Source organism: Eschrichtius robustus, chromosome 12, assembly GCF_028021215.1.
Source record: "Eschrichtius robustus isolate mEscRob2 chromosome 12, mEscRob2.pri, whole genome shotgun sequence".
Taxonomy (NCBI): domain Eukaryota; kingdom Metazoa; phylum Chordata; class Mammalia; order Artiodactyla; family Eschrichtiidae; genus Eschrichtius; species Eschrichtius robustus.
Genome location: NC_090835.1, coordinates 98,529,367 through 98,555,303, shown reverse-complemented (window position 1 = coordinate 98,555,303; position 25,937 = coordinate 98,529,367). Strand labels below are relative to the sequence as shown.

Genomic DNA, 25,937 nt, shown 5'->3' with positions numbered 1-25,937 from the left:
TTGGTCCCAAGTATGAGCATTGCTCTGGTAGATGGAACTGGCTAGGCCAGTGGGCCTGAGGTGGTGGCCCTCGTTGCTGATGGTTTGCTAAGGAGATAAAAGAACGCTTTGAGGACCAGCGGACCAGCAGCCTCAGAGGCGGGGGCTTTGGGCAGAAGCAAATTGCCTGGACTTGGGCCGCAGGTAATGACATGAAACAACGATTGTGCTGGAGCACAGCGCCCTGGGATCAGGCTGGATAGAGAATGCAAAGTCCTGAACACAGTGCATGTTAATGATCATAGTAACAAGAATACGGTCAACTATCGTGTGACCATTAAAATGTTTACAAATAACTTTTTATCTTAGGAAGAAACGCTTGTGTTATTACATTTTTAATGGAAGGGCACAAGAGTGTGTACCTTTAATATTACATATGCACAAAGGACTGTAAAGAGAGATACCATAGTATTTACAGTTATGAATCTTCCACAATGTATCTACCTGCTTTACTGTTGCTGGATAGTGCTGCTGTGATGAATAATGCTATGAACATTCTTCTTCCATGTCTTTTCATTCACGAGTGCACACGTTTCTGCGGGGGTTGAACCTAGAAGTAGAATACCTGTGTCCTGCAGTGTGGAGAGGGTTAGCTGCTTTAGTAGTAATGCCAAAGAGTGTCCCAAAGTGATTGTAGGAATTTACACACTCACCGGCAGCTTATGAGAGTTCTCATTGCTGCCCATTTCGGTGAACACGTGGTATCATCTTAGCCCTTTTGGGTGGGTGTGTAGTGGTTTCTCAGGATGGTTAGTTGCATCTCCCTGTTCTCTAAGGAGCTCAAGCCCCTTCGCACATGTTGACTGGCCTTTTGTGAATGTCTGTTCAAGTCCCTTGCCCACTTTCTCATGCATTACTTTTATAATCATAAAAATTCTGACATACACAAAAAGTATTAAATCGCTTTCTGCCTTGCCCTTAATCTTACTTATGCAAGCAGTCTGACTGAGGGGTAGCTTCTCAACTGGCTCTCCAAAACTGGACGACCAACTTGAAGTAGAAATTGTTTTATCTGTTCCTTTCTAGAGATGCCTATCATTTTATAAATTGTTTGTTATTATTTATGCACTTATGTCTTCTGTTAGACTGTTAACTCTCAAACAGTGGCAACTTTTCTGATTCCTCTTTGCATAATACACCTAGCACAGTACAACTGCACACAATAAAAGTTTTTTGGATGAACAGAAAAAGACTTTTCCATCCTCAGACTCTCCTTGCCCTGATCCATCCTCAGACTCTCCGTGCCCTGATATCTTCCCATCAAAGCACGTATCAACCTTAAAAGAGCTATGGGAAAGGGCCCACGTTTACATTTTCAGCCCCCGAGGAAGAAGTGAGGTTTTCTCCAACCCCAGACGTTCTTTTGCTCCAGTCCTCCTTCCCCCTTCTCGGTGGCCACATCTGTGACTGTAAGGATGAGGTCATTCAGGTTCATCTCATGCATGTTTGAGGTTATTCAAAACACATTCCATACCCTCCATGGTGAAATATATCACCTCGGAGTCAACAGACTTGTAAAGGAGCCAAGGCTTCATGAGTCAAAGGGAGAGGGGGCAGCTGGCCGTCACCCCTTAATCTGGCTGGGGAATTTCACATACCTCCTCTAGAAGTATCCATCCTGAGGCATCGCTGTGCAGCTGAGGAGCTTACATTCACCAAAGAAAGCTGAGAGGCTGGCCTTGTAATGTGCACTCAGGACCCAGGAGTGCGGGCCAGGTGGAAGGGCCCTCTCGCTGCCCAGGTGGAACAGCTCTGGGCAGGATCCCAAATCGGATTGCTCGCAACTTAGATTTAGGGGGACGGGACTCTTCGTAGGTTCTTCTAAAGGATATCTCAGGTGATTTTGTTTCTCCCAGTGGAAGAATCCATTTTATGCACGTGTATGGCTCTGTCGAAGAAAGAAAACATAGCAATAATAGAGAAGGTGAGCTGCTTTCCATCCTCTGCACTCTCATGGGCTTCTCTTCCTTGCAGGCTGCCATTCGGAAGGAGCTCAATGAATTTAAAAGCACTGAAATGGAAGTTCACGAATTGAGTAGACATTTAACAAGGTTAGTATCAAGTGGGGGGGTTTTTTTCCCCCTCAAATTATAACATTTACCCCCCAACTGAACTCTCCTAGCTGCTTCTGGAAGACAAGTCGTGTGGTGGGTGCAGTGAGGGGAGAAGATAAAAAGAAAAGATCCACGTGGGGATCCACAGATTCCACTGTGGTTTCTGAAAGTAAGGGCAGGAGCATGAAAGGCCCAGGCTGAACGCAACCTTCTCAAAGCCTAGTTTTTAACTCATTCAAACTGAAGATCTGCTAAATGCCAGACCACCAACATGGTGGGTATTTATGAGAACATAAGCTGAGGAGAAAAGATCAATTGCCAATTTACAGCCAGTCAGCCGAGACCAAACTAGGATAAAGTCCCGAATCCACATGGGACTTCGGAAGCGGGATCACGCCCATGATTCCATGTCATTCTCCCAGACAGTCGTGTGATGCTACGTGGGGAAACTGAGGCACAGAGAGATAGGAGGGGGCTTATACAAGGTCACAGGGCCAGTCAGCGACAGAGCCGCTGACTCAGTTCTTCTGACCCTCTCCTCTGGTGAACATCTGGAGAAACAGTGCCTGACTCGGAGACACAAGGCTGGGGTCCCTACCTTGCTGCTGAGTCCTTGCATGGGCTGAGGGCCCCTGGGAGCTCCAGACTAAACTTCTCCAAAACCAAAGGTGAACTCGGTGGGCCTAAAGTTCTTGAGGGGTTCTGTGGAGATTTATTTGCCTTTGGTTGGAGAGTTAAGCCTCCCTGTGGCTGTCAGAAACAAGGAATTTGAGGATGGAGATCTTGGATTGTCAAATCCGACACCTTTCGCGGCCCCTGGGTCTTGATTGAATTATTTGTTTTCCTAGGTTTCACCGACCTTAACAGTCGAATTCCTCTTGAGTGCTATGCTGTCTTCAAAACATAAGTTTATAAGAACCATAAGTGCTGGTATTTATTCACTTCCCCATTACGATGTAAATCTTCTGAACTACCTTTTTTTAAAAGAAGAAGAAAAGGAAAAGGAGACACAATCAGGAAGGATTGCGATGGTTACGGCTCCGTGGTCAGAGGTGCTGGCGCCACCGCTGATGAGGGACTGTGCCCTGTCCAGGGCAGGGCCGAGGGCACCGGAGACTTTCCAGCACTAGGAGAAGCGCCGGGCCTCTCCGGCCAGGCTGGCAGGTACCACGTTTGTTCAGGCTCCGGTGAGCCTTAGGCGACAGACACTTTGGAGGCAGAGTCCAAAGAAAGAAAGCCGAGGCGGTGGATCTGGCCTGGGATGACTGACTGTGCAAAGCGGGCGAGCCGGCTGGCCTTCTAGACTTGGCCAAGTACACTGGCTCCAGGTGCGCCAGCTGGTTTGGGGGCCCCTGCGGAGGAGGCTGCTGAGAGGGACCACTGTCCTCCTCTCCCTTCAGCTATCACCCCTGCCGTGAACTAAAGGGAGAGCCCTTTTCTGGGGGAGCCTGTGGTCGACAGTGTGTGCTCCAGGCCTGGAAGGCTGGCACGAGCTCCTGTGCCCTCAGGCTGAGCCGGGCTGCCTTCCAGGAAGCTCTGGTTTAGAAGGGGGAAGCCGTCATTAGCAAAGCCCAGCGTCACGGGTGATCTTATGCATACCAGCAGCCATTGGCGGCGTGGTGGTATCGTGCGTGCGAGCGTAAGAACCCTTCCGAGGGCATAAAGGCTGGCGTGACACACGGCTTGGCCGATGCTCTTCCTTTGCTCTGCGTGCCCCAGGGCTGGTGGCCGGGGGGGCTTGGCAGTTAATGGCCTTTGAGTCGAGGACCGATGCATGCAGGCCAGAAACCGTTCCTGAAAGGCTGCATTTCCAGCCGCTGGTGGACTGGTCCTCCAGAACCACCGGAGGGCCTTCCAGGCTTGCTCTGCACTGAAGAGCCTGTGCAGAGGCCCCGGCGTTGGGCAGACGCCAGCCACACCGGCTGTGCTGTACCTTCCACGCCTGCCCCTCCCGGGGCATCCTGCCTCTCCCTCCCGATGCTGCTGAGGGTGGCTGGAGGTGTATCTCTGACCATCCTCCTCACTCGGGAACGCAGGAAAGCAGCGGTGACAGGGCAGGTGAGGGTAGGATGGGCAGTGGAGGAGGGGCCTCTCCAAACCCTGACTGCTCTCTGGAGGAGGCCGCTTGAGCTGCTTCCGGTTTCCTTCCTGACGGAGCCTGTGGGGCCCTCAGCCGTGCAGCTCTGCCTGGCGTCCTGCCGTGATCCTGTAGTTCCCGCCAGCTCTCCCAGTGATGGCTTGCTCCCCACCTCACAGGCCCAGGCTTCAGAAAGATGCCAAGCTTGGGCTTCACAAAAAAAGAGTTAACTGGTCCCCACCCCAAAACGCGTGGGATCAATTTACTCTTGGGCTCCACAGCCATGGGTGAGGCCAGTTCCTTTTCCGCTGGCGCTCACGGCCCCCACGGCCCCCGTGGCCGGCGTCACCGTGCACTTGGCAGGGAGCTCGGGGCAGCATTCCAGGCAGTGCCCAGGTAGTGCCTGCCGGCTGGTGCCAAGCTGGCGCACGCTTTCCTCGCATCGCCTGGCGCCCAGCCCCAGGAAGACGTGTCACCCCATCCTTTTTTCTCTGAATGTTGAATCCGCATAGTTACCGCCGTGGGTGGGGTGACTGATTCAGGGAAGATGGGGCCAGGGCTGTAGCGTGGCTGTAAACAGCGTCTTCCCGAAAGGCTTACTGACCTTTGAATGTGCAGATGGCACGCCGAGGGACGTGGGGCTCTTCCATGTAACTCCTCCGCGGCGGGCGCGTCTTCCGGGCTGAGGTGCCCGCCCTGCCAGGATCTGAGTCTGGGCTCCCTGTGGCTCGCGGTGGCCTGGAGCGACAGTCAGCCTTCCCCTGGCCCCGGAGCGAGTCCTAAGGGACCTCACTCCACTGCCTCGACGCCTCGCAGAGGCCACTGGCTTCTCTGCTGGCCTTGGTTCCGGGCCTTTCAGATTCCCCGGGAACATGATGCCTAAATCAGGTTCCCTGCAGCTCGCCAGCGGTCCCGGGTTCCCGCCCGAAGTGCCCTATTGTTGCAGCCACTTTGTGCGTGGAAGAAACTGAACGCAGTTTCTACTTCTCCTCCTGCGGGGCAGCCTTTTCCGGAAGTAACTCCCTGCAAGTGGAAGGGTGCCCCTCCCGTGTCACCACCACGAGCTGGGCTCTTCCAAGCCCGCTGTAAGCAGCCCAGCAACTTCCGTAGGTCAGAGGATGAGCCCTCTGCTGTCTTTCCTTCCTTGAAATCTTGAGGTCTTTATAGAAATCTATCCAAATTTCCTTTTTGCCACATTGTTATGACAATTGAAAAATGCGTTTCTTTCCAAGATGACGATTCCATATTAAGGGGGAAAAAAAAGATGGGCTGGCTGGCTTACAATGCATCCCTTTTCTGAAAAAGCTGCAGTTTGAGCCTTTTTTCACTTGCATTAGCATCAGAAGAAAAACGTGAGATTTCTCAAAATGTTTCCCTCTCGAAATCAAACATCGCCCCGAAGTCCCCACCCCATCCACGACAGAAGAGACTGCCATCAGCCTACTTACTGTTTCGAAATTGCTGATATATTCCTCCCCAAAGGCCCTCAAAGCTCTGTAAAACTTTAGCCTTTATGTCAGATTAGAGAAACCAAACGACGTGACGGTTGATGTGATGAAAACCTCCGAGCTTATTTTTCTCCTGCTTACGAACGTGTATTTATATTTGCCGAATGAAAATCGTGGTGTGTGCTTCGGTGAATGGAATTTCAGGCTCTCCCTGCGCACAGCCAGTGGGCGAAGGTCACCTTAAACAACTTTTTCTTCCCATTTGTCTGTTGATCCCCAAACCGGTTGCTTTCTTCCAGTTGCTTCCCGGGTGTCTGTACATAGTTTGTCCTTGTACCAGAGCACTCTCCCGTGTTCTGCTTTAACAGCCAGCGGCTGTATGAGGAAGACGGTGTGAACAGAACACAAATTAAACTGGATCTCTATGGCCTAGGTTTTGTACATACAGAAACTGCATGGTATTTAAATTATTGTTTGTCTCTAATAATGTATGCAGTTTCTTTAAAAACAAACCAAAAAAAAAAAAGTCTTAAAAACAAATCATTTCCTTGACTCCTGTGTTGTTTTATCGACCACCAGCAGGAACCACTGAAAATTCTTAGTTTGGCTGGGGTAGGGGTTGGGGGAAGGGGTAGAGGTCAGCGCATCGGCAAAATAGCAAGAGTTATGGAGACACAGAACTAGCTCATGTTATCTGGTATTATCGGGGAAGGACGGATTGTTGGACACAAATAACTTTCTAGATGAGTCCTAGCGTACAAAAGTTTTTTTCTTCCAAACATCTTTTAAAGAATATCTAAATGTATTTACCAACTTTCTGTCCTTTAGTAACCTGGGAATGATGAATATAAATTACTGCCCCGAGGGAAAGCCCCCGGCAGCTTTGCTCTTTGAGTACTTACATCTGCCCCCTTTCTTGAGCAACCTGAGAATTTGCTTTATAGGACAAAGACCTTCTCCGCTCAACCTTTTGGTCCTGTCTTGTCTTTTTTGAAGGTTTTAGGGGAAGCAAGAAGGGCTGCAGTGCTTGCTGGCTGCGTTTTAGGTGGTGGGATTGTTGATAACATGCCCTTGGTCTGGTAACCTAGGAAGGTGGCTCTGGGAAAGAGGACCTGGCATAGCGCTACTCCCCTGCGCCACTGCCAGGAAGCACCTGGGCGTCCTTTCAAAGTGCAGATGCTGACTCCGAGGTCTAGGTGGGCCTGGGATTCTGCATTTCCAACTAGCTCCCGGGGCATGCTGATGCCCCTGGTCCAGGAATCACACTTCTGAGCAGCAAGGGTGTGGGAGATCAATCCAAAGGGAACTACCTTCCCTGTGCCTGGGAATCTCCAGCCTCAGAAGATCGGGGTGACCACTTCTTATAACAAGCGGGGTGCACTGCTTTTTTCTTTGCTGAGCAGCAGCGGCAAAGCCCTATTGGGGGTCAGTGTGACTGCGTCACAGTCTGCGCAAGCTCTCACCTGTGCAGGAAGAGGGACGCCAAGCTGGCAGGGCCACAGCAGAGAGCGGCAGCAAGCGGTTTACAGAAAGGATTGCAGGTTGCAGGCTAAGAGCTTCTCCATCATTCTGCCGTCTCCTCACTCCAGAATTCTCTGACCTTAACAAGTCAGAACTTGACTGCAACTGCCTAGGGGAGTGAAAGGACTAGAATGAGAACAGCTCCAACAGGCTCTGGCCTGCAAGACGGAAGGACACTGGCCATCATCCTAAGAGAAAACTCTTTACGAAGTAAAGAAGGTCATGGCTACACATTCTCAGTAGGTAGAGGACCTGGTGTGTCCACCCTTGGATCATTGTATGACGAAGTGGTGGCCCTGCCACGACATCTAACTGGACAATTCTGGCCACAAGTCACTTAATTTCTCTGGCCTCAATGTCCTCCTCTGGAAACTGGGGACACTGAACTGGGTGTCCTGTAGTGTCCTTTAGGACAGCAGCTTTCTAAGATTTGGGTTTATCTGAATTTTTAAAACACTAAACTTAGTCTTTAGGAAAGAGTAAGCTTTGGGTAAGTCCTGCTGGGGAAGGCTCTCGGAGAACAGCTTGGATGCCATGCCTGCCACCCCTCCCTGCCTTGGGCTGGCCTCCTGGAGGGCTGCTTGGCACTGGGACCTGCGCTGTCTCACGTGTCTTCATGGGGGCTTGTCCTAAAGCTGCTCTCAACCAGATTATGCCGTCCCGCCTCCCCCTTCCTCTGGGCAAAGCATCCTGGAGGGGCTTGTAGGCTTGAGCAATGATGCTTAAGAAACAGCCCATTGTCTCCTACAGCGCCCCAAGTTCAAGGGCACCTCAGATGTGGGTACTTACCCCTGATTATTAATGCAAAGGACGAGTTTGATGCTGGGAACGTCTCCTGGCTTGCTCCACGGGGCCTAAGCGCTGTCCTGGCCTCAGATGACTCCATGTCTACAGCTAACACTCAGATCCACCCTGAGCTCCTGACCCAGGTGTCCAAATGTCACAAAGCAGCAGTGTGGGTCAAATCGACGCCCTGGAGTCAAATTCTGGCTCTTCCACCCCTTACTAGCTGTGCAACTTTGGACAAGTTACTTAATCTCGCTGTGCCTCGGCTTCCTCATCTGTAAAATGGGAATAATGGCACCTATTTATAGGCCCGGCAGGATTAAATATGTGTAAGGTGCTCAGCACGGTGTCTGACACAGAGTTAGGCCTTAGTAAATGTTAGCTCTTGAGGACCTGGCCAAATGGTGGAGCAGGAAGACCCTGAGCTCACCTCCTCTCGTGGGCACAACAAAATTACAACAGTTTACAGAGCCACTGTTGATGAGAGAGACTGGAATCTAGCAGAAAAGATCTTCTACAACTAAAGATATAAAGAAGGAACCACAACAAGACCGTTAGGAGGGGCAGGGGCAGGTTTAGGCAAGACCCACACCCCAGGGTGGGCAGCCCACAAAAGGAAGGATACTTACAACTGCAGAGGTTCTCCCCAAGAAGTGAGGGGTCCAAGCCCTGCATCAGGCTTCCCACCCTGGGAGTCCTGCACCAGGAAGACAAGCCCCCAGAATGTTTGGCTTTGAAGGCCAGCAGGGCTGACTTTCAGGAGAGCCAGAGGGCTGCAGGAAATAGACTCCAATTTTAAAGGATGCACACAAAATCTCACACTCCAGGACCCAGGGAAGAAGCAGTAATTTGAAAGCAGCCTGAGTCAGACCCACCTGCTGATCTTGGAGAGCCTTCCAGAAAGGCAGGAGGCAACTGGAACTCACACTGGGGTCACAGACACTGTGGCAGCCATTTCTGGGAGCTTGTTCTACCAGGAGAACACTGGGGCTGGCAAGCACCACTTTGGAATCCTCTCTAGCTTCTCAGCACCAGCTTCTTAGCTGCTCTGCCAGTCAGCCTGTCAAGAGTAGTACTGGGACACCTCAGGCCATGCAACTAACAGGGTGAGGATACAGACCCACCCACCAGCAGGGCTGCTGCCTTAAGACCCCCTGAGTCCCCAGCTGCCCAGGGACACAGCCCTGTCCAGAGGGCCCAAGACCTGGCCCCATACACCAGTGTGCCAACACTAGCCCTGGGACCCACCCACCAGTGGGCCAGCACCAGCTCCAGGACCCCCAATCCCTGCAGCCAGACACCAGGATCCAGCTCTGCCCACCAGACTGCCAACACTAACCCCAGGACCAGGCCCACACACCAGTGGGCAAGCATCAGCCCCAGGACCCCCTGGGGCATGGCCCTGCCCACCAGCAGGTCAACACTAGATCTGCGAACCCTGGTCCCCCACCCCCAGAACGCAGCTCTGCCCACCAGTGGGCCAGCCCTAGCCCCAGGACACTCTGAGATTCCACAGCCAACTGTCTCAGGACCCAGCCCTACGAACCAGCAGCCTGGCAATGAACTGGACCAGGGGCCAGCCATACCTACTAGAGACTGCCAGCAGCAGTCAGCTGACCACAACAGAAGAACCCGGGTAGCCCACATAGGGGGCACCCCTACAACATACAGCTCTGGTGACCAGAGGTGAGTGCACTGCTGGGGTGCATAGGACGTCTCCTACAAAAGGCCACCTCTCCAGAAGGGTCGGAAAATGTAACCAACCTACCAGATACATAAAAATAAAAACAACAAATTAGGCAAAACGAGGCAACAGAGGAATGTGTTACAAGCGAAGGAACAAGATAAAACCACAGAAGAACTAAGTGAAATGGAGACAGACAATCTACCCAATAAAGGTTCAAGGTAATGATCATAAGGATGATCAAACAACTCAGGAGAAGAATGGATGAATACAGAAGTTAGGAGTTTTGAACAAAGAGTTAGAAAATACAGAGAAGAACCAAACAGATGAATACAATAACTGAAACTAAAAATACAGTAGAAGGAATCAACAGCAGATTAAATGATAGAGAGGAACAAATTAGTGACCCACAAGACAAGAGTGGAAATCACTGAGGTGGAACAGAAAAAAGAATAAAAAGAAATGAGGACAATTTAACAGACCTCTGGGACAACATCAAGCCTACTAACATTTGCATTATAGGACTCCCAGAAGGAGGAGAGAGGGAGAGAGAAAGGGGCAGAGAACATATCTGAAGACATAATAGCTAAAAACTTGCTTAACTTGGGAAAGGAAATAGACATCCACCTTCAAGAATCACAGGACCAAACCAAAGAGGATCATACCAAGACACGTGGTGATTAAAATGGTAAAAATTAAAGATAAAGAGAATATTAAAAGAAGGAAAATGAAACAAGTTATGTACAAGGGAACTCCCATACGGCTATCAGCTGACTTTTCAGCAGAAACTCTGCATGCCAGAAGGAAGTGGCATAATATATTTAAAGTGATGAAAGGGAAAAACCTAGAATGAAGAGCACTCCACCCAGCAAGGCTTTCATTCAGATTTGATGTAGAGATCAAAAGTTACACAGACAAGCAAAAGATAAAAAGAGTTCAGCACCACCAAACCAACTTTACAAGAAATGTTAAGGGACGTCTCTAAGCGAAAAAGAAAAAGCCACAACTAGAAACATGAAAATTATGAACGGTAAAAGCTGATTGGTAAAGGCAGTACAGTAAAGGTAGTGAATCAACCACATGTAAAGCTAGTAGGAAGGTTAAAAGACAAAAGTAGTAAAGTCATCTATATCTGTGACAAGTAGTTAGGGGGATACAAAAAGTTGTAAAATATGATGCCAAAAAACAGTAAATGTGGGAGAAGGGGAGTAAAAATGCAGGGTTGTTAAAATGTATTTGAAATTAAGAGATCAGCAATGTAATGACATATATATATAGATTGCTATATATAAACCACATGGTAACCACAAACCAAAAATCTATAATAGATACAAAAGAGACAGGAATCCAAACATAACACTAAAGATAGTCATCAAATCACAAGGGAAGAGAATAAAAGAAGAAACAAAAAAGAACTACAAGAACAGCCACAAAACAATTAAGAGAACAGCAATAAGTACATACCTATCAATAATTACTTTTAACTGTAAATGGATTAAATGCTCCAATCAAAAGACAGAGTGTTTAAATGGATACAAAAACAATACCTGTATATATGCTGCCTACAAGAGACTGACTTCAGATCTAAAGACACACAGACTGAAAGTGAGGGGATGGGAAGAGATATTCCATGCAAATGGAAATGAAAAGAAAGCCAGGTAAGCAACCCTTATACAAAGTACTGCACCAGTTTACATTGTGACATGCTAGGCCACAAAACAAGTTTCAGTAAATTTAAGAAAAATGAAATTCATATCAAACATCTTTTCTGACCACAATGCTATGAGATTAGAAATCAAGAAAATAACTGCAAAAAAACACAAACACATGGAGTCTAAAACAATATTTTACTAAACTAACAGTGGATCACTGAAGAAAAAATCAAAAAATACCCAGAGACAAATGAAAACGTAACACAGCAATCCAAAAATCTATGGGACGCAGCAAAAGCAGTTATAAAAGGGATGTTTATAGTGATACCAGTCTACCTCAGGAAACAAAAACCTCAAACAACCTAGCCTTACACATAAAGGAACTAGAAAAAGAACAAACAAAACCCAAAGTTAGTAGAACGAAAAAAATCAAAGATCAGAGCAGAAATAAATGAAATAGAGACTAAAAAACAATAGAAGAGATCAATGAACCTAAGAGCCGATTCTTTGAAAAGATAAAATTGATAAACCTTTAGCCAAACTCATCAAGAAAAAGAGGGCCCAAATCAATAAAATCAGAAATGAAAAAGGAGAAGTTACAACCTATACAACAGAAATACAAATGATCATAAGAGATTACTATGAACAACTATACACCAATAAAGTGAACAATCTAGAAGCAATGGACAAATTCCTAGAAATGTACACTCTCCTAAGAATGAACAAGAAATAGAAAATATGAACAGACCAATTACCAGAAATGAAATTAAGTAATAAAAAACTCCCAATAAACAGAAGTCCAGGACCAGATGGCTTCACAAACACTTAGAGAAGAGTTAACACCTGCCCTTCTTAAACTATACCAAAAAAATTGCAGAGGAAGGAATGCTCCTGAACTCATGCTGTTAGGCCAGCATCGCCCTGATACCAAAGCCAGAAAAGATATCACAAGCAAAAAAGAAAATTACAGGCCAGTATCACTGATGAACATAGATGCAAAAAATCCTCAACAAAATATTAGCAAACTGAATTCAATATTGCATTAAAAGGATCATACATCATGATCAAGTGGGAGTTATCCCAGGGATGCAAGGATGGCTCAACATCTGAAAATCAATACCATACACATTAACAAACTGAATAAAAATCACATGATCATCTCAATAGATGCATAAAATTCAACATTCATTCATGATTAAAAACTCTCAAAGTGGGTATAGAGGGAACATACCTCAACTTAATAAAGGCCATATATGACAAACCCACAGCTAATATCATACTCAACAGTGAAAAGCTGAAAGCATTTCCTCTAAGATCAAGGATGCCCACTCTCACTACTTTTATTCAACATAGTATTGGAGGTCCTAGCCACAGCAATCAGACAAGAAAAATAAAAGGAATCCAGATTGGAAAGGAAGTAGTAAAACTGTCATGTTTACAGATGACATGATACTATTACTTAGAAAATCCTAAAGATGCCACCAAAAAATAACTACAGCTCATCAATGAATTTGGCAAAGCTGCAGGATACAAGATTAATATACAGAAATCTGTTGAATTTCTATACACTAACAACAAACTATCAAAGAGAAATTAAGAAAACAATCCCATTTATCATTGCATCTAAAAGAATAAAATACCTAGTAATAAACTGACCTAAGGAGGTAAAAAACCTGTACTTGGAGAACTATAAAACACTGATGAAAGAAACTGAAGACAACCCAAACAGATGGAAAGATATATCATGTTCATGGATTGGAAGAATGTTGTTAAGATAATCAAAATACCCAAGGCAATCTACAGATCAAATGCAAATCCTATCAAAATACCAAGGACATTTTTCACAGAACCAGAAAAAATATAAAATTTGAATGGAAACATGAAAGACCCTGAATAACCAAAGAAATCTTGAGAAAGAAGAACAGAGCTGGAGGTATCACACTCCCTGATTTCAAGATATACTACAAGGACAAAGTGAGAGAGTGGCATGGACATATATATATATTACCAAATGTAAAATCGATAGCTAGTGGGAAGCAGCCGCATAGCACAGGGAGATCAGCTCAGTGCTTTGTGACCACCTAGAGGGGTGGGATAGGGAGGGTGGGAGGGAGGGAGACGCAAGAGGGAAGAGATATGGGGATATATGTATATGTATAGCTGATTCACTTTGTTATAAAGCAGAAACTAACACACCATTGTAAAGCAATTATATGCCAATAAAGATGTTAACAACAACAACAAAAAAGATATACTACAAAGCTACAGTAAGCAAAACAGTATGGTACTGGCACAAAAACAAACACAGAACAGAGAATCCAGAAATAAACCCAAGCACTTATGGTCAATCTACGACAAAGGAGGTAAGAATGTACAGTGGGGAAAAGACAGTCTCTTCAGTAAGTGTTGCTGGGAAAATAGAACAGCTACATGTAAAAGAATGAAATGAGAACATTTTCTCACACTATATACAAAAATAAACTCAAAATGGGTTAAAAACCTAAATGTAAAACCAGAAACCATAAAACTCCTAGAGGAAAACACAGGCAGAACACTCTTTTTAACATAAATTGTAGCAGTATCTTTTGGATCTGTCTCCTAAGGCAAAGAAAACAAAAGCAAAAATAAACAAATGAGACCTAATTAAACTTAAAAGCTTTTGCACAACAAAGGAAACTACTGACAAAACAAAAGGCAACCTAAGGAAGGAATGGGAGAAAATATTTGCAAATGATATGACCAGTAAGGGGTTAATATTCAAAATATATAAACAGCTCATACAGCTCAATATCAATAAAACAACCTGATTAAAAATGAGAAGACCTGAATAGACATTTGTCTAAATAATACATACGGATGGCCAACAGGCACGTGAAAAGATGCTCAGTACCGCTAATCTTCAAGAGTAATGCAAGTCAAAAACACAATGAGATATCACCTCACACGTGTCAGAATGACTATCATCAAAAAGATCACAAATAACAAAAGTTGGCAAGCATGTAGAGGAAAGGAAACCCTAGAACACTGTTGGTAGGAATGTAAGTTGGTGTAGCCATCGTGGAAAACAGTATGGAGGTTCCTCAAAAAACTAAAAACAGAACTACTATATGATCCAGCAGTTCCACGCCTGGGTGTATATATGAAGAAAACGAAAACACTAATTTGAAAAGATACATGCACCCCAATCAATGTTTATAGCAGCATTATTAACAATAGCAAAGATATGGAAGCAACCTAAGTATCCATCAATAGATGAATGGATAAAGATGATACAGTATATATATACAACGGACTACCACTCAGCCATAAAAAAGAATGAAATGTTGCCATTTGTAACAACATGGATGGATATGGAGGGTAATATGAAATAAGACAGAGAAAGTCAAATGCTGTATGTTATGACTTATATGTGGAATCTAAACTTAAAGAAAAAGAAAACAAATGAATATAACAAAACAGAAACCGACTCAGATATAGAGAACAAACTAGTAGTTACCAGTGGGGAGAGGGAAGGGAGGAGGGGCAAGATATGGGGAGGGGATTAACAGGTACCAAAAGTTAATTAATTAATCTTCAAAAATATGATTCTCTTGACTATAAAAAGAAAACATAGTGTCTTTAGATTTTAAACTTCAAGCTTTGCTATCTTATGTATAGCAACTATGGTTTATGACTTCCTTACAAAATAATGTAAAATTTGCAACACTAAGCAAACCTACCAAGAAACAATTATCCCCATTGGATTTTCATATCTGAGTTATCTACCAAGTTTTATCATTTGTATTTTTCACAAAATGTTAATTTCATATGTGCTTACACTTATATTCTACTTTTTCAGTTACCTTTCTTACATGAACAGTTTCTTAGTCTTTAATTTTTTTCATCTTATATAATCCAATAAACTGATATTCCATAAAAAAATTTTAAAATAAATGTTAGCGCTTATGCTTGATACATACGTTTCACAAGCACCTCAAACTCTGTGTGTCCCAGACTATCGTTTTCCTATTTTCAAACCCCACCCCCCTCTGCCCCAGTCCCGTTCTCCTCTTATTTCCTTTGTCAGTGAATGGCATTACCTAGACGTCACCTCCCCCTTTCCGCTTCCAGCTGATCGTGAACACTTGCCAGTTAGTTCTAGAAGCTATTCCACTGCTCTAATCAAGGTCCTCATCTGCCTGCATGTTCACACTCACGGTCTCCATACCTGTGGCTTTAGCCAGGCCAACCCTGCTGCTGGTCCTCTGGCCAAACACAAGCTTCTGCGCACCCCTCTCCCGCTTGACATTTGCAGCGGGCCCCACTGTCCTACCCATAACATCCCAATCTCCAGTCCACCGTCCTCGGAACCAGTGTGGCCGGTTCTCCTGCCTAGGGGTCCCGGAGCAGACCCCCATGGTGTGTGTGGCCCGGGAGCCCTGAGAGGGGGCTGTCCATGTGACCATGCTGCGGTGACCACCTCAGGGACAGCCAGCGCTAACTAGGGGCTTCGTGGACTTAAGCTTCCCTGAATAGAGTCCAAGAGAGGCTTTACTTTGATGACCTCAGAACTCTTATTGCGGAGCCAGAATACTCATACATACCAAAAAAAAAAAAAAAAAAGCCACGGAATGAACGACTAGTTGTCCCCTGTGTACCTGACCGTGGCACCCCAGTTTCCAACTGCAGCTGTCTGGGCACTTGATTCCTGTTGCCGCCACCATCTGCAGCTCCCAAATATTAAACACTCACTGCGTACCTGGCACCGCGCTGCACCATTTTCACGCACAATTTTAATCCTCACAATGCCTCACAGCTTCCAAAGCCACGTGTGTTCAGCTCTAAAGCATTGCTCTTAACCTCCCTGCTAGGCCGATGCATGCGTTGCTTCGCCTCCATTTTGTTGAGTTCACACTCTCTCAGCTTCCGTCCAATTATCCCAGTTCCCTGTCTTAGGTGATACCATCATCTTGTGACACTGAGAACCACAGATCAGGAAAGATACCAAACTGCCTCCCAGCCTCCAGGTAGGGAGATGCTGTTTCCTTAACCTAGCTCCTCCTTCCCCCTCCTGTACACTGCCTGCCTGTGTGCCCACCAGTGGGGACCTCCCACCACGAGCCTGTCAGCCAATACTTATGACTTCCTGCGAGGGAAATGATGTCGAACGAGGCTCTTGCACGGCGTGGGTCCACCTAGCGCTGTGGCAGAGGCAGGAAGAGAACAGCATGCCGCTGGGTCCGCAGAGGAAGAACACATCTGACACTTAATCAGTCGTGGGTGGGCAGCCAGGCCCTTTCCTAAGTGCTATTTTTGGTTTAAAAAAAAAGTTCTGCTCCTTATGTGCCATTAATCAAAAAATGCTCTCATTTCATAATAGGAAGCCATGATCATCCAATCATGACGTTTAACGCGAAGGGGTCTTGTTGCGTGAACTCATGAATCCGTTTGCAGAGGAAGGAAAAGTAAACCACAAAAGCAGAATTTAACTGATTCTTCTCCCAGGCTGTGACAACCAGCTAAGAGGCATGCTACTCTGAGCTGGACTTCCACACACCCATTTCTTTTCTCCTCCACAACAGATTGCGACTTTGCATCTTGTGATTGCAGAGGTTCAGTGTTTCCTACATGGTGAGATCATTGCTGTTTTTTTATTTCTTTACTTAAGCGCACGCACACGCACACACACACACACACACACACACACGCACGCGAGACAAAATGATGGAAGAGAGGACGAAAAATTCCATCTGTTCCTTAGTTACCAACCTGGAGTAGGATGGTTGTCACTGACACCTTGTCCAGGGCGGGTCTCACAGGGGGGTCCATGCGAGGCTACATCCTTATGAGGCCTGTGATTTCAGAGTCTCCACCCAGGAGAAGGCAAGTCCATCTCTTCAGCTACACAAATAAAGATATTTTACACATGAGTTGGGCTTATTATCGCAAACTCCCCCCACGATAGAATTAGGGTAAAGGCCTTGGCCCCCCTGGCCTTGTTCACACCGTGTGCTGCCTTGACGTCTGGGTCGCAGGGACACTGTTCCGAGCCAGCATTAAAATGCTTCCTGTCACCCCCGCCAGCCTCAGCCCCTGCTCCAAACCCTCCCAGCCGGGGCAACACAAGGAAAGCCCCTGGTCGCAGTTTAACTGTCTTGGGTTTTCCGCAGTTCTCTCCTGCTGACCTGGTTACGACAGCCCCGCTGTCCCTTCTTTCGTCCTAGAAAGTATGCGCAATACCCCGCTCACGTCTAAGCTGACGGAAGCTGCTTCTGAGGAAGGGACTGGGGCCAGGGTGGAGGGACAGTGGCCGTGCATCGCATACCCTCCTGTGTCCTGGCTGTCTTTTATTCCCACGTGCACAGAGCCCTTTCCCATTAAAAAATTTAGTTACAACTATTTTTCAAAAAGGCAGGCAGGGGATTGAAAGTACATACCTGTGCTGGTTGCCTCTGTCATCCCTGAGCAAGGAAACTGACCCGTGTGGACCGTATCCACTCAGACGGACCTTGTTTCAATCATATCAAAACATCTAGGAAGAGGCCGCAGTAAGGAAATGCAGGCATTTTCAGACCATCTAGCGGCTGGTCAGAAAGATGGAGCCCCATGTGGCCCAGCTGTGAGAGGTCCCCTCCGCAGAGGCCGGCAGTCCTCTTCCGGCCTCTGCTCTCCACTCTCCGTGCAGGGAGGTAAGATGCCTCTTGATAGTTTCAGTTCGTCGTAAGGACATGGTTTTTGCCCTCCAGGGACCCGCTGGCACCGCGTGAGTGGAAACAGGGCAGGTGCCCAACGTAAGGAATTGGGGTGGGCAAGAGAGGAAGATGGAGAGAGATGGCTTCAGGTCTGGAAGACGGTTGAGAGAAAGTGGCAGCAAAACGGTGCTCTTGTTTGGATGAAGGAGGTGCGGACAGCTGGGCTGTGGCTGAAGACCTCCCACTGCAGGTTCCAGGCAGCAGGAGAGAACGCACACTCGCTGCTGACCCCCCTGCCCATCCGGCTGCTCCAGAGGAAGGAGCCAGGGCGCAGTCCTGCGGGTTTCAGCAGCAAAGCAGTGCGGGAGCCGAGATGCTGCCGGCCACCTCGCAGGCCTCGGCTTAAAGCTCAGGAGCTGGCGGCGGAGGGCCTGAGGCAGGCTTCCCAAGGCCCAGCTGAAGGCTACTTGTGCCGCCCCAGTTCCTCTGAACAAAACCAGCCTCTCATTCATGCGGACGGGGCACTTAGTCCAAGCCCTTTCGGTTCCAGCAGGGCGCAGCACTCTGTGGCCCTCGGGGCACCAAGGTGGGCACCTCCAGTGGAAGCACTGAAAGGTGCGTCAGCGCCTGTACCCGAGCTGCACCCCTGCAGGGCCCCTCGCTGCTCACATCAGCGTCGGCCACTGCGGCCAATTGGTCTTTGCATCCTCCCCGTTATCCTGAGACCCACCCCTCACCCAACACCAGCAGAGTGAGTTCTGCACCTCGCACTGTGTTGGACTCTCATCCATCACCCCCAGTTTACGGGGGTGGGGACTGAGGTTAAAGGAACAGGATCATACCACTAGGAAATGGCAAAGCTGAGCTGAGCACCCTGGGCTTCTGACCCTCAATCCTGTTCCCCTGCCTCTACACATGACTAGGGGAGCCCACAAAGGGTGCTCAGAAGGATGACAGTTTTAGACACACATTTAAACCCGTGTCTGCCCTGCTAAACTGCGCCTGCTCTGGTGGGGTCAGTTACCACTGGGTTTAGCATCCTTCACGTAATAGGAAACCTGTCAAATACTGGCTGAAACAACCGGATTTTTTGTTTGCTTTTTAATGTAAAGGAAGTCTGGAGTTAAGTACAGAAGGGCTTGTGGTACCATCAATGTGCCACAGCTCTGTTTTTTTGCCCCACCATCCTTACCATGTGACTTCCATCCTTGAGGTTGCCTCATGTCCCAAGATGGCTGCTGGAGTTCCAGTCATTCTGTATGTGTTCCAGGCAGGAAGTAAGAGGAAAGGTTACCTGACCGTGGAGTAAATCCTCTGTAAATAAAAACCTTTTCTGTAAGCCCTACCTAATAACTTTGCTTCTATCTCATTGTCCATTCCTCTGCATAAAGACTGAGAAATAAAGTTTTGTTAACACACTCCTGCCTCAAATAAAATTGAGGTTTGGTTAGTAAGGAAGGGGAGGATAGATATGGTTGGTTGGCTGCCACAGAGCTACCCTCAGTAACGGGCTGACTTGTGATAAGGTGAGAGTGAAACCACCTCCAGTGACCCAGCGAGGAGAGCAAATAATTCATAGGACATCTGTGTCTCACTACTGAGATTATAAGGTACTTCATCAAAGCCTGAATATAAACTTTTAGCAATATCCCCAACATCACCTAGAAATGAAGCCAGACTAATTTAAAAACGAGAAAATGGCACAGGCAGGTAGCATTCTCTGTAGCTTCTTTCTTTCTTTAGCAATCCGGGTTAAAGCTCTGACAAGGTACAATGTGAAATCTACAGTCCCTAGCTCCTTGCTATTCAAACTCTGGTCCCCAATGACCAACATCATCAGGGAGCATATTAGAAATGCAGAACCCCAGGCCCCACCACCAAGCTACTAACTCAGAATCCAAATTTAACAGGGGCCCTAGGGGATTCCCATGTACGTAAACTTTACAAATGCAAGACTTAAAGAACCTGCAATGGGCCTCTGATCTCCTAGAACACTTCTCAGGAAGCATCCTCTCTAAGATGTTTAGCGAGACTGTAAGTCACAGTGTCACCTCTCTGAAGAGAGCACACATTTTACCTGTTATCGCTTGTGACTCAGTGACACCTAATGTTTACTGAGTGCTTACCATGAGCCAGGCACTGACACGAGGGTACTGTGTGTCCTTCTGCATTTCACACTCCTAACAATCCTGTAAGGTGGCTACCATCACTATCATGTTACACAGGAAGACACGGTGCCAAGGTACCCAGCCAGCAAGCTCCTCAGGGGTGTTAAGGCTCAGAGGACAGATAAGGGCAGTGTTTCAGGATAAGGGAGAAGCTTGGTGTGGTGAAGCATGCTCTAGACAGGGATGGGAGCCAGGATGCCTGCGTTCTAAAGGCTTCTCAGCTACCAGTGGTGACCTCGTATAACCCCCGTCACCACCCAGAACCTCGCTTTTCTTATCTGAGTACTGGGGAGGGGAGTGTCGACCAGGTGACTGGCACGCTTTCCTCCAGCGGACGTTCCTCAAGTCCAGGTGTGCCTCCCTTCTGATCTTGAAGTCAGTCAGCCTTAGCAGCTGCCGACCCTGACTTTATCCAGATTCACCCAGCTGCCACCAGGTCTGGCCAGAGCCCAACTCAGTCTACAGACCCAGATGTTGGACACCCCAGGGGACGCATACATCTTTCCAAGCAATCAGAGGCAAATAAACGCAGCTGCTGCCAGCCGCCCCCTGCCCCCGCCCCCAGCCTTCTCACTGGACTCAGGTGCAGGGGAAGGAACCAGGCAAAGCCCACTTCCCGTAAACATCCAGAATTAGACTTGATCGGAAACGTTGCCAAGGAAACACCTGGCCATGCCAGACACTGCTTGCCAAAGCTGCCAGTGGGGTAGTCCCACTCTGCCCACCTCATCTGAAAGGGCTGGCCATACCACCCTCAGACTGGTGGCAGAAACCAGAAATAAGCAGTGAAGGAATACCACTCAGATGTAGTTCACGGTGGAGGGCGCCTGGTACCCCTCCTGGCACCTCTGCAGGGCATATCCGGTCAACAGATTTGTCAAATGGAGTGGGAGCTTTTGATGGTGTCTACCAGTTCACAGTGGCCCCTGTACAGTGTCCGTTGCTCATGGCCCTGCACTGCCATGGACACAGGGAGGCTCCTGGTGGCCATGAGTCTGTCTCCATGGGGATGGATGATCGATCCACAGGCAGCACCAGACCCAAGATGGACCACAGGCCCTTTCCCATGGATTTAGGAAACAGGGCCAAGAGACTGTCTCCAGAATCTGGACCTGTACCAGATAATCTTAGGACCTCAGGGTAAGGCATCTTCCACCAGAGCAACCCGGACAGCAGAGAGAACTAGCAGACACACAGAGCAGGTCAAAGATAAAGGGGGCCAGTCTCTTTAGTCCTGTCCCAGATTCTAGTCCTACCCCCGGTGGGTTCTGAACCTCACCCCCTGTATCCTGTGATCAAGTCTCCTTGAGCGAGCCAGCTCCAGAACAATTCTGTTACTTGTCACCAGGAGTCAGGCATTCATGTATTCACCTAATACTCAGGGAGAGCCCAGGCAGGCTGAGATGTCCTCGGCACCGAGGGAATAGAAAAGAATAAGACATGATCTATACCCTCAAGGGGCTCAGAGGCTAGTGTGGGATATAAACAGGTCATTCTAAACCAATGTATTAAATGTGGTAAAAAGGACACAGAGTACCATGGAAGGAAACAAGCCTAGGGCAGAAGCCAAGGGGCAGAGAGCCGGGAGGGCTTCCTGGAGGAGGGGATGCTTGAGCTGAATCACAGAGATAGGAGGATGCAGCCCCACAGTGGGGAGACAGTGTTCCTGACCAAGATGATACCAGCATGCCCAAAGATGGGTGGGGGACAGCACGGTTTCAGGGAGAAAACACATATGAGGAACTATATACTAGGTAAAGCAGAAGTGTGCAAAAGGGACCAAGACACATCCTGGACGCAAGAAGCCTGCTTTTTAGAGGGAAACCACATGGAGTTTAATTAAAGTTCAAGACCACCAAACCAAAGACTCCTGAACCATTATGCGTGAAACATTACAGAAGCTCCGAAGCAGGAGAAGGCACGTGCAGCTTGGAAATCAACGAGGGGAAGTTTCCGATAGGCCTCGAAGCACAGGGCGGATTCAAACAGAGGCAGAGCCTGGCCACATGCTTGCAAACCACGCTATTCAAAATGTTCAGCATTCCTCAGAGCTCTGTACTTCCTAAAGTGCTTTCACATTAAGCTCACCTGATGCTCACAGCAAGTGGAGGAGTAAGCAATTCTAGCACCTTCCTGAAGGTGACGGGGAAACTGAGCCGCAGACTGAGTGATCGCCTTGGGTCACAGAACTAACGAGTCAGCGCAGAGGCTCAGACCCTCCCCAGCACCCACGCCTGCCAAGGCTCTTTGTCACTCTTCCATGAATAAGAGAAGGGGACAAAGACCCATGCATTGCAGAGTAACTCTAACTTTCCTCCAGCGCTTCTGGGCAAGCCCAGGTCGCCTCCGCCCTTGTGTGGCAGCTCAGGAGTGAAAGGTCCTCTTAAAGACTGAGAAAACAAAACACATACTTGTTTAATATCTGTTTTCCCTGCAAGATTACAAGCTCCAACAGGGCAAAAACAACTTAGCAATTAAACTCAGTACCTGGGCCATTAATGGGAGTGTGTTCAAATCTATTTCATGATTGAATGAGAACGAAGAAGAGAACAAGCGAACCACACAGAATGGAAAGGGGAGAGAGAGGAGGTGGGGATGCAGGCCCGCCGGGGCATGGACACAGCCTTCTGGTAGAAGCGAATCATCCAAAGCTCTCCTCCTCACTGCCACCCTCACAAGCCTTCATGGCGTTAAGTCCAGAGGGCGGGGGGGCCAGGGAAGAGATGCCAACATTTCCGACAAGTACCCCGTTGCTACTTGGTAACACTCTAGGGAAAGAAGGGTGACGGGAGACGAGCAAAAAGAGACCAAACAGGAGGCTCAGAGGTTAGCATGAGCTCCAGCAGGCCCGAGCACCTCTGTATGAGTTCCTGGTAAACTACAAAGTAATCCCTACGCTTTAGGTGTGATTTTGAGGTCGGAACCCCGATCGCCTACTGTGCTATTCTACTAGGAGTTCTGCTCGGTCGGGACAAGCTTCTTGAAGGATTTTTTCCTTGTCCTCTGATCACGTTCTCCAACCCCCCCCTCCGGGTGGTGGCCCTACAGTGAGACCAGCCCCGAGTGAGGAATTGTCACCTCACCTAGCGAGGAACTGCCCACTCACTTTTTAACCTCCATAAGGCAAGGCTGGCAGACCAAAAAGGAAAGGGAGTGGGCTTCCCTGGTGGCGCAGTGGTTGAGAATCTGCCTGCCCATGCAGGGGACACGGGTTCGAGCCCTGGTCTGGGAAGATCCCATATGCCGCGGAGCAACTAGGCCCGTGAGCCACAACTACTGAGCCTGCATGTCTGGAGCCTGTGCTCCGCAACAAGAGAGGCCGCGATAGTGAGAGGCCCGCGCGCCGCGATGAAGAGTGGCCCCCACTTGCCGCAACTGGAGAAAGCCCTCGCACAGAAATGAAGACCCAACACAGCCAAAAATAAATAAATAAATAAATAAAATTTAAAAAAAAAAAAAAAAAGGAAAGGGAGTGACTGGTGAGGAAGGCAGTGAGGGGCCAGCACCCAACCCTGCCCTGCAGGCCTCCGGGAAAGTTTCTCCCCCCTCTGTTCACATCACTCCCTTCCTCCACCCACCCACCCCTCCCCACCTCTTCAATCTGGCCTCCTGCCAGGAGCCACGAGCAGTTTCACTTGGCACAGATTCTAAAGGAGAAACAGCTCTTTGTTCCATCCACCAGAGGAAAGGTCCCCAACTCCTGCTACAAAGACACCTTTTCACCTGTCAAGGCAAAGAAAAGCGGCCTCTAGGCCTTCCAAACCCAGGACACCCAGCTGAAGATAAAAGCTGCTTCTCCTCTGGGACCACTGGAGGATGCAAAAGGCAGAGCCAGAGGCCCTGCCAGCCATCCACACCCCTAACCCCTCCCAGAGGCTGCCCTGGGCTGAAGAACACCGCCTCCCTCCTGCTCAAATCTCACAGCGCTGCTCACAGAGGCTGTCACTTAGGGCAGGAGATTGATCTTCGGACCTAGTCCTGGGCACACATGCTCTATTTTTACCCTCCCCATCTGCACAGACTTCATTCCACATTCTGCACTTTCAGGGAGGAAAACTAAACCCCCAGTCACAGTGGGGAGCTGATGACCACATGACGGGGCCGGTAGGAGCCCAGGGTGATGCTTCAGCAATTCAAAACGAGGCCAGCATGTCTCACACCCAGAACAAAAGAGGATGCAGGCCTTTAGAGCTCTTTCCACACATCGTGTGACTTGAGGGTTGCCCACAGTTTTCAGGCAAACTTTCCGTTAACAACAACAAAAGCACTTCATTCTAATGAACCCTGACCTCATTTCCTGAAGTGGCCTCAGGCACGTACACACAAGCCTGCGTATGTACAATCTGTCAGTTTGATTTCTCATCAGGCAAAAGCCACACACACCCACCCCAACCTTCCCTGCCCTCAGATCTAGAGCTTCTCTCATCTATGTTTAAGGCGACACTGTAAAGAAGGAAGAACTAGAAACTCAACTTAGTAACGTTAAACCCCAGTTCTCCAAGGCAGGGGGAGAACCCCACGTATTAGCCACCATAGTTTTGGCCACAACCGAAACCCTGGGTTTCTGCAGTATCCAGACAAAATGTCTCGAATAAAGGGAACGTGGGGCCATCAGGAGCTGTGCTTCTCACAGCAGGCAGTGAGCAGAAACATCTTCAAACTACTGCACTCTCAGTAAAATACAATTCTGATATTGAAATGGAATTGGATCCTCACCTACTCTGTGTCCCTACAGCGGCCCTTAAATTCCACCCAGATGGAGCCGTTTAGTCGTCTGATACGGAAAACGTGTGATAATCAGATTGACAAAACAAAACAAGACCACCCAAGGCCCACACCTTATAGCAGGCAAGGTTTTACCAAACAGGGTTTGACAGAATATACTGTACTTGCAGAATATTTAACTTTCTATCCCGCAGCAGTAGGGCAATAGCCTTCCGTTGTGGCTCATCTGGACCCTCACCAGAATTTTAAGCGGAACTCCAGCCCCTTCAGCCCCCTCCCCCGCAGGTGCACTCCCTCCCTCTCCCCCCCCCTCCCCCCTGCTCTGTGAAGCCTGCCCCTGCTTCTCCCAGTGCCGAGGTGGGAGACAGCAGGAGCACCCACCTCAGGACCACCCTCCTGCTGACAGGCTGCTCATTCTTTTCTTCTTTCTGGAGTTGGGATTCACTAACATCACTTAACCTTATAATCTTTATTTTACCAAAAAGTTGTGCAAACTTTTATGGTTTGTAACAGTATGTGGCTCGTAAATTAGACAGAAGTAAAGCGCTTATGACTTGGGTGAATTTCACGTAAACCCCACGTTCACTCACTAGGTAGCGGACAAGTGCGGCAGGAACTCCTTCTCGTGCGCTTTTGCTCACATCCCCTACTGGATTCAGAGTTCTTCGGGGCAGAGGCGATCACTGGATAAATGTAAAGTATTAACTGTAAGCACAGTTTGCTTTAAGAAGTTTTCTTATGAGTGTATTTTTGATTAAAAAAAATTAAACACTCTTGGATATGTTACTTTACACACGTGCCAGCTGGTTTCAACAACTCCGTGTGCTCTGAACTCTCTCAACAGCTATTTTACACATTAGGCAGGGACTGAACTCTCAGAGTGACAGCTCCGTAATTCCATCGGCTCCTCTTTTTTGGGCGGAGGGATGGGGGCGTGGAGAATCCAACTCACCACTCGGGCTCCTGCAGGTCTGACAGCTGCATGAATCAGTTTCAAACAAACGGCCCCGTCTCACTCGCCCAGCTCAAAGCTTGCAACTGTCCAACCAACAGTTACCACAGGGGAGGACACGGCCGGGGTAGGGGGGTGGGCATTAGCTATTAACCTGAAC

At 48.1% G+C, this 25,937-nt stretch overlaps 1 protein-coding gene and 1 long non-coding RNA gene across 2 annotated transcripts in view; one reads left to right on the top strand and one right to left on the bottom strand.

The window, feature by feature from the left end:
- The window catches only part of PHACTR1 (phosphatase and actin regulator 1), a 531,606-nt gene extending 528,572 nt beyond the window's left edge, over positions 1-3,034 (top strand). The window contains exons 13-14 of the mRNA XM_068557521.1: positions 2,014-2,090; positions 2,942-3,034. Coding sequence (XP_068413622.1) covers positions 2,014-2,090; positions 2,942-2,957 — 93 coding nt within the window. The 3' untranslated portion in view covers positions 2,958-3,034. The remainder of the gene's footprint in view (positions 1-2,013; positions 2,091-2,941) is intronic.
- LOC137773883 (uncharacterized) lies at positions 408-17,730 on the bottom strand. Its single transcript, XR_011075741.1, has 3 exons — positions 17,678-17,730; positions 17,010-17,141; positions 408-1,927 (listed from the first exon to the last, which is right to left on the bottom strand). It is a non-coding gene; the product is annotated as an uncharacterized lncRNA (long non-coding RNA).
- Positions 17,731-25,937: the final 8,207 nt, after the last annotated feature.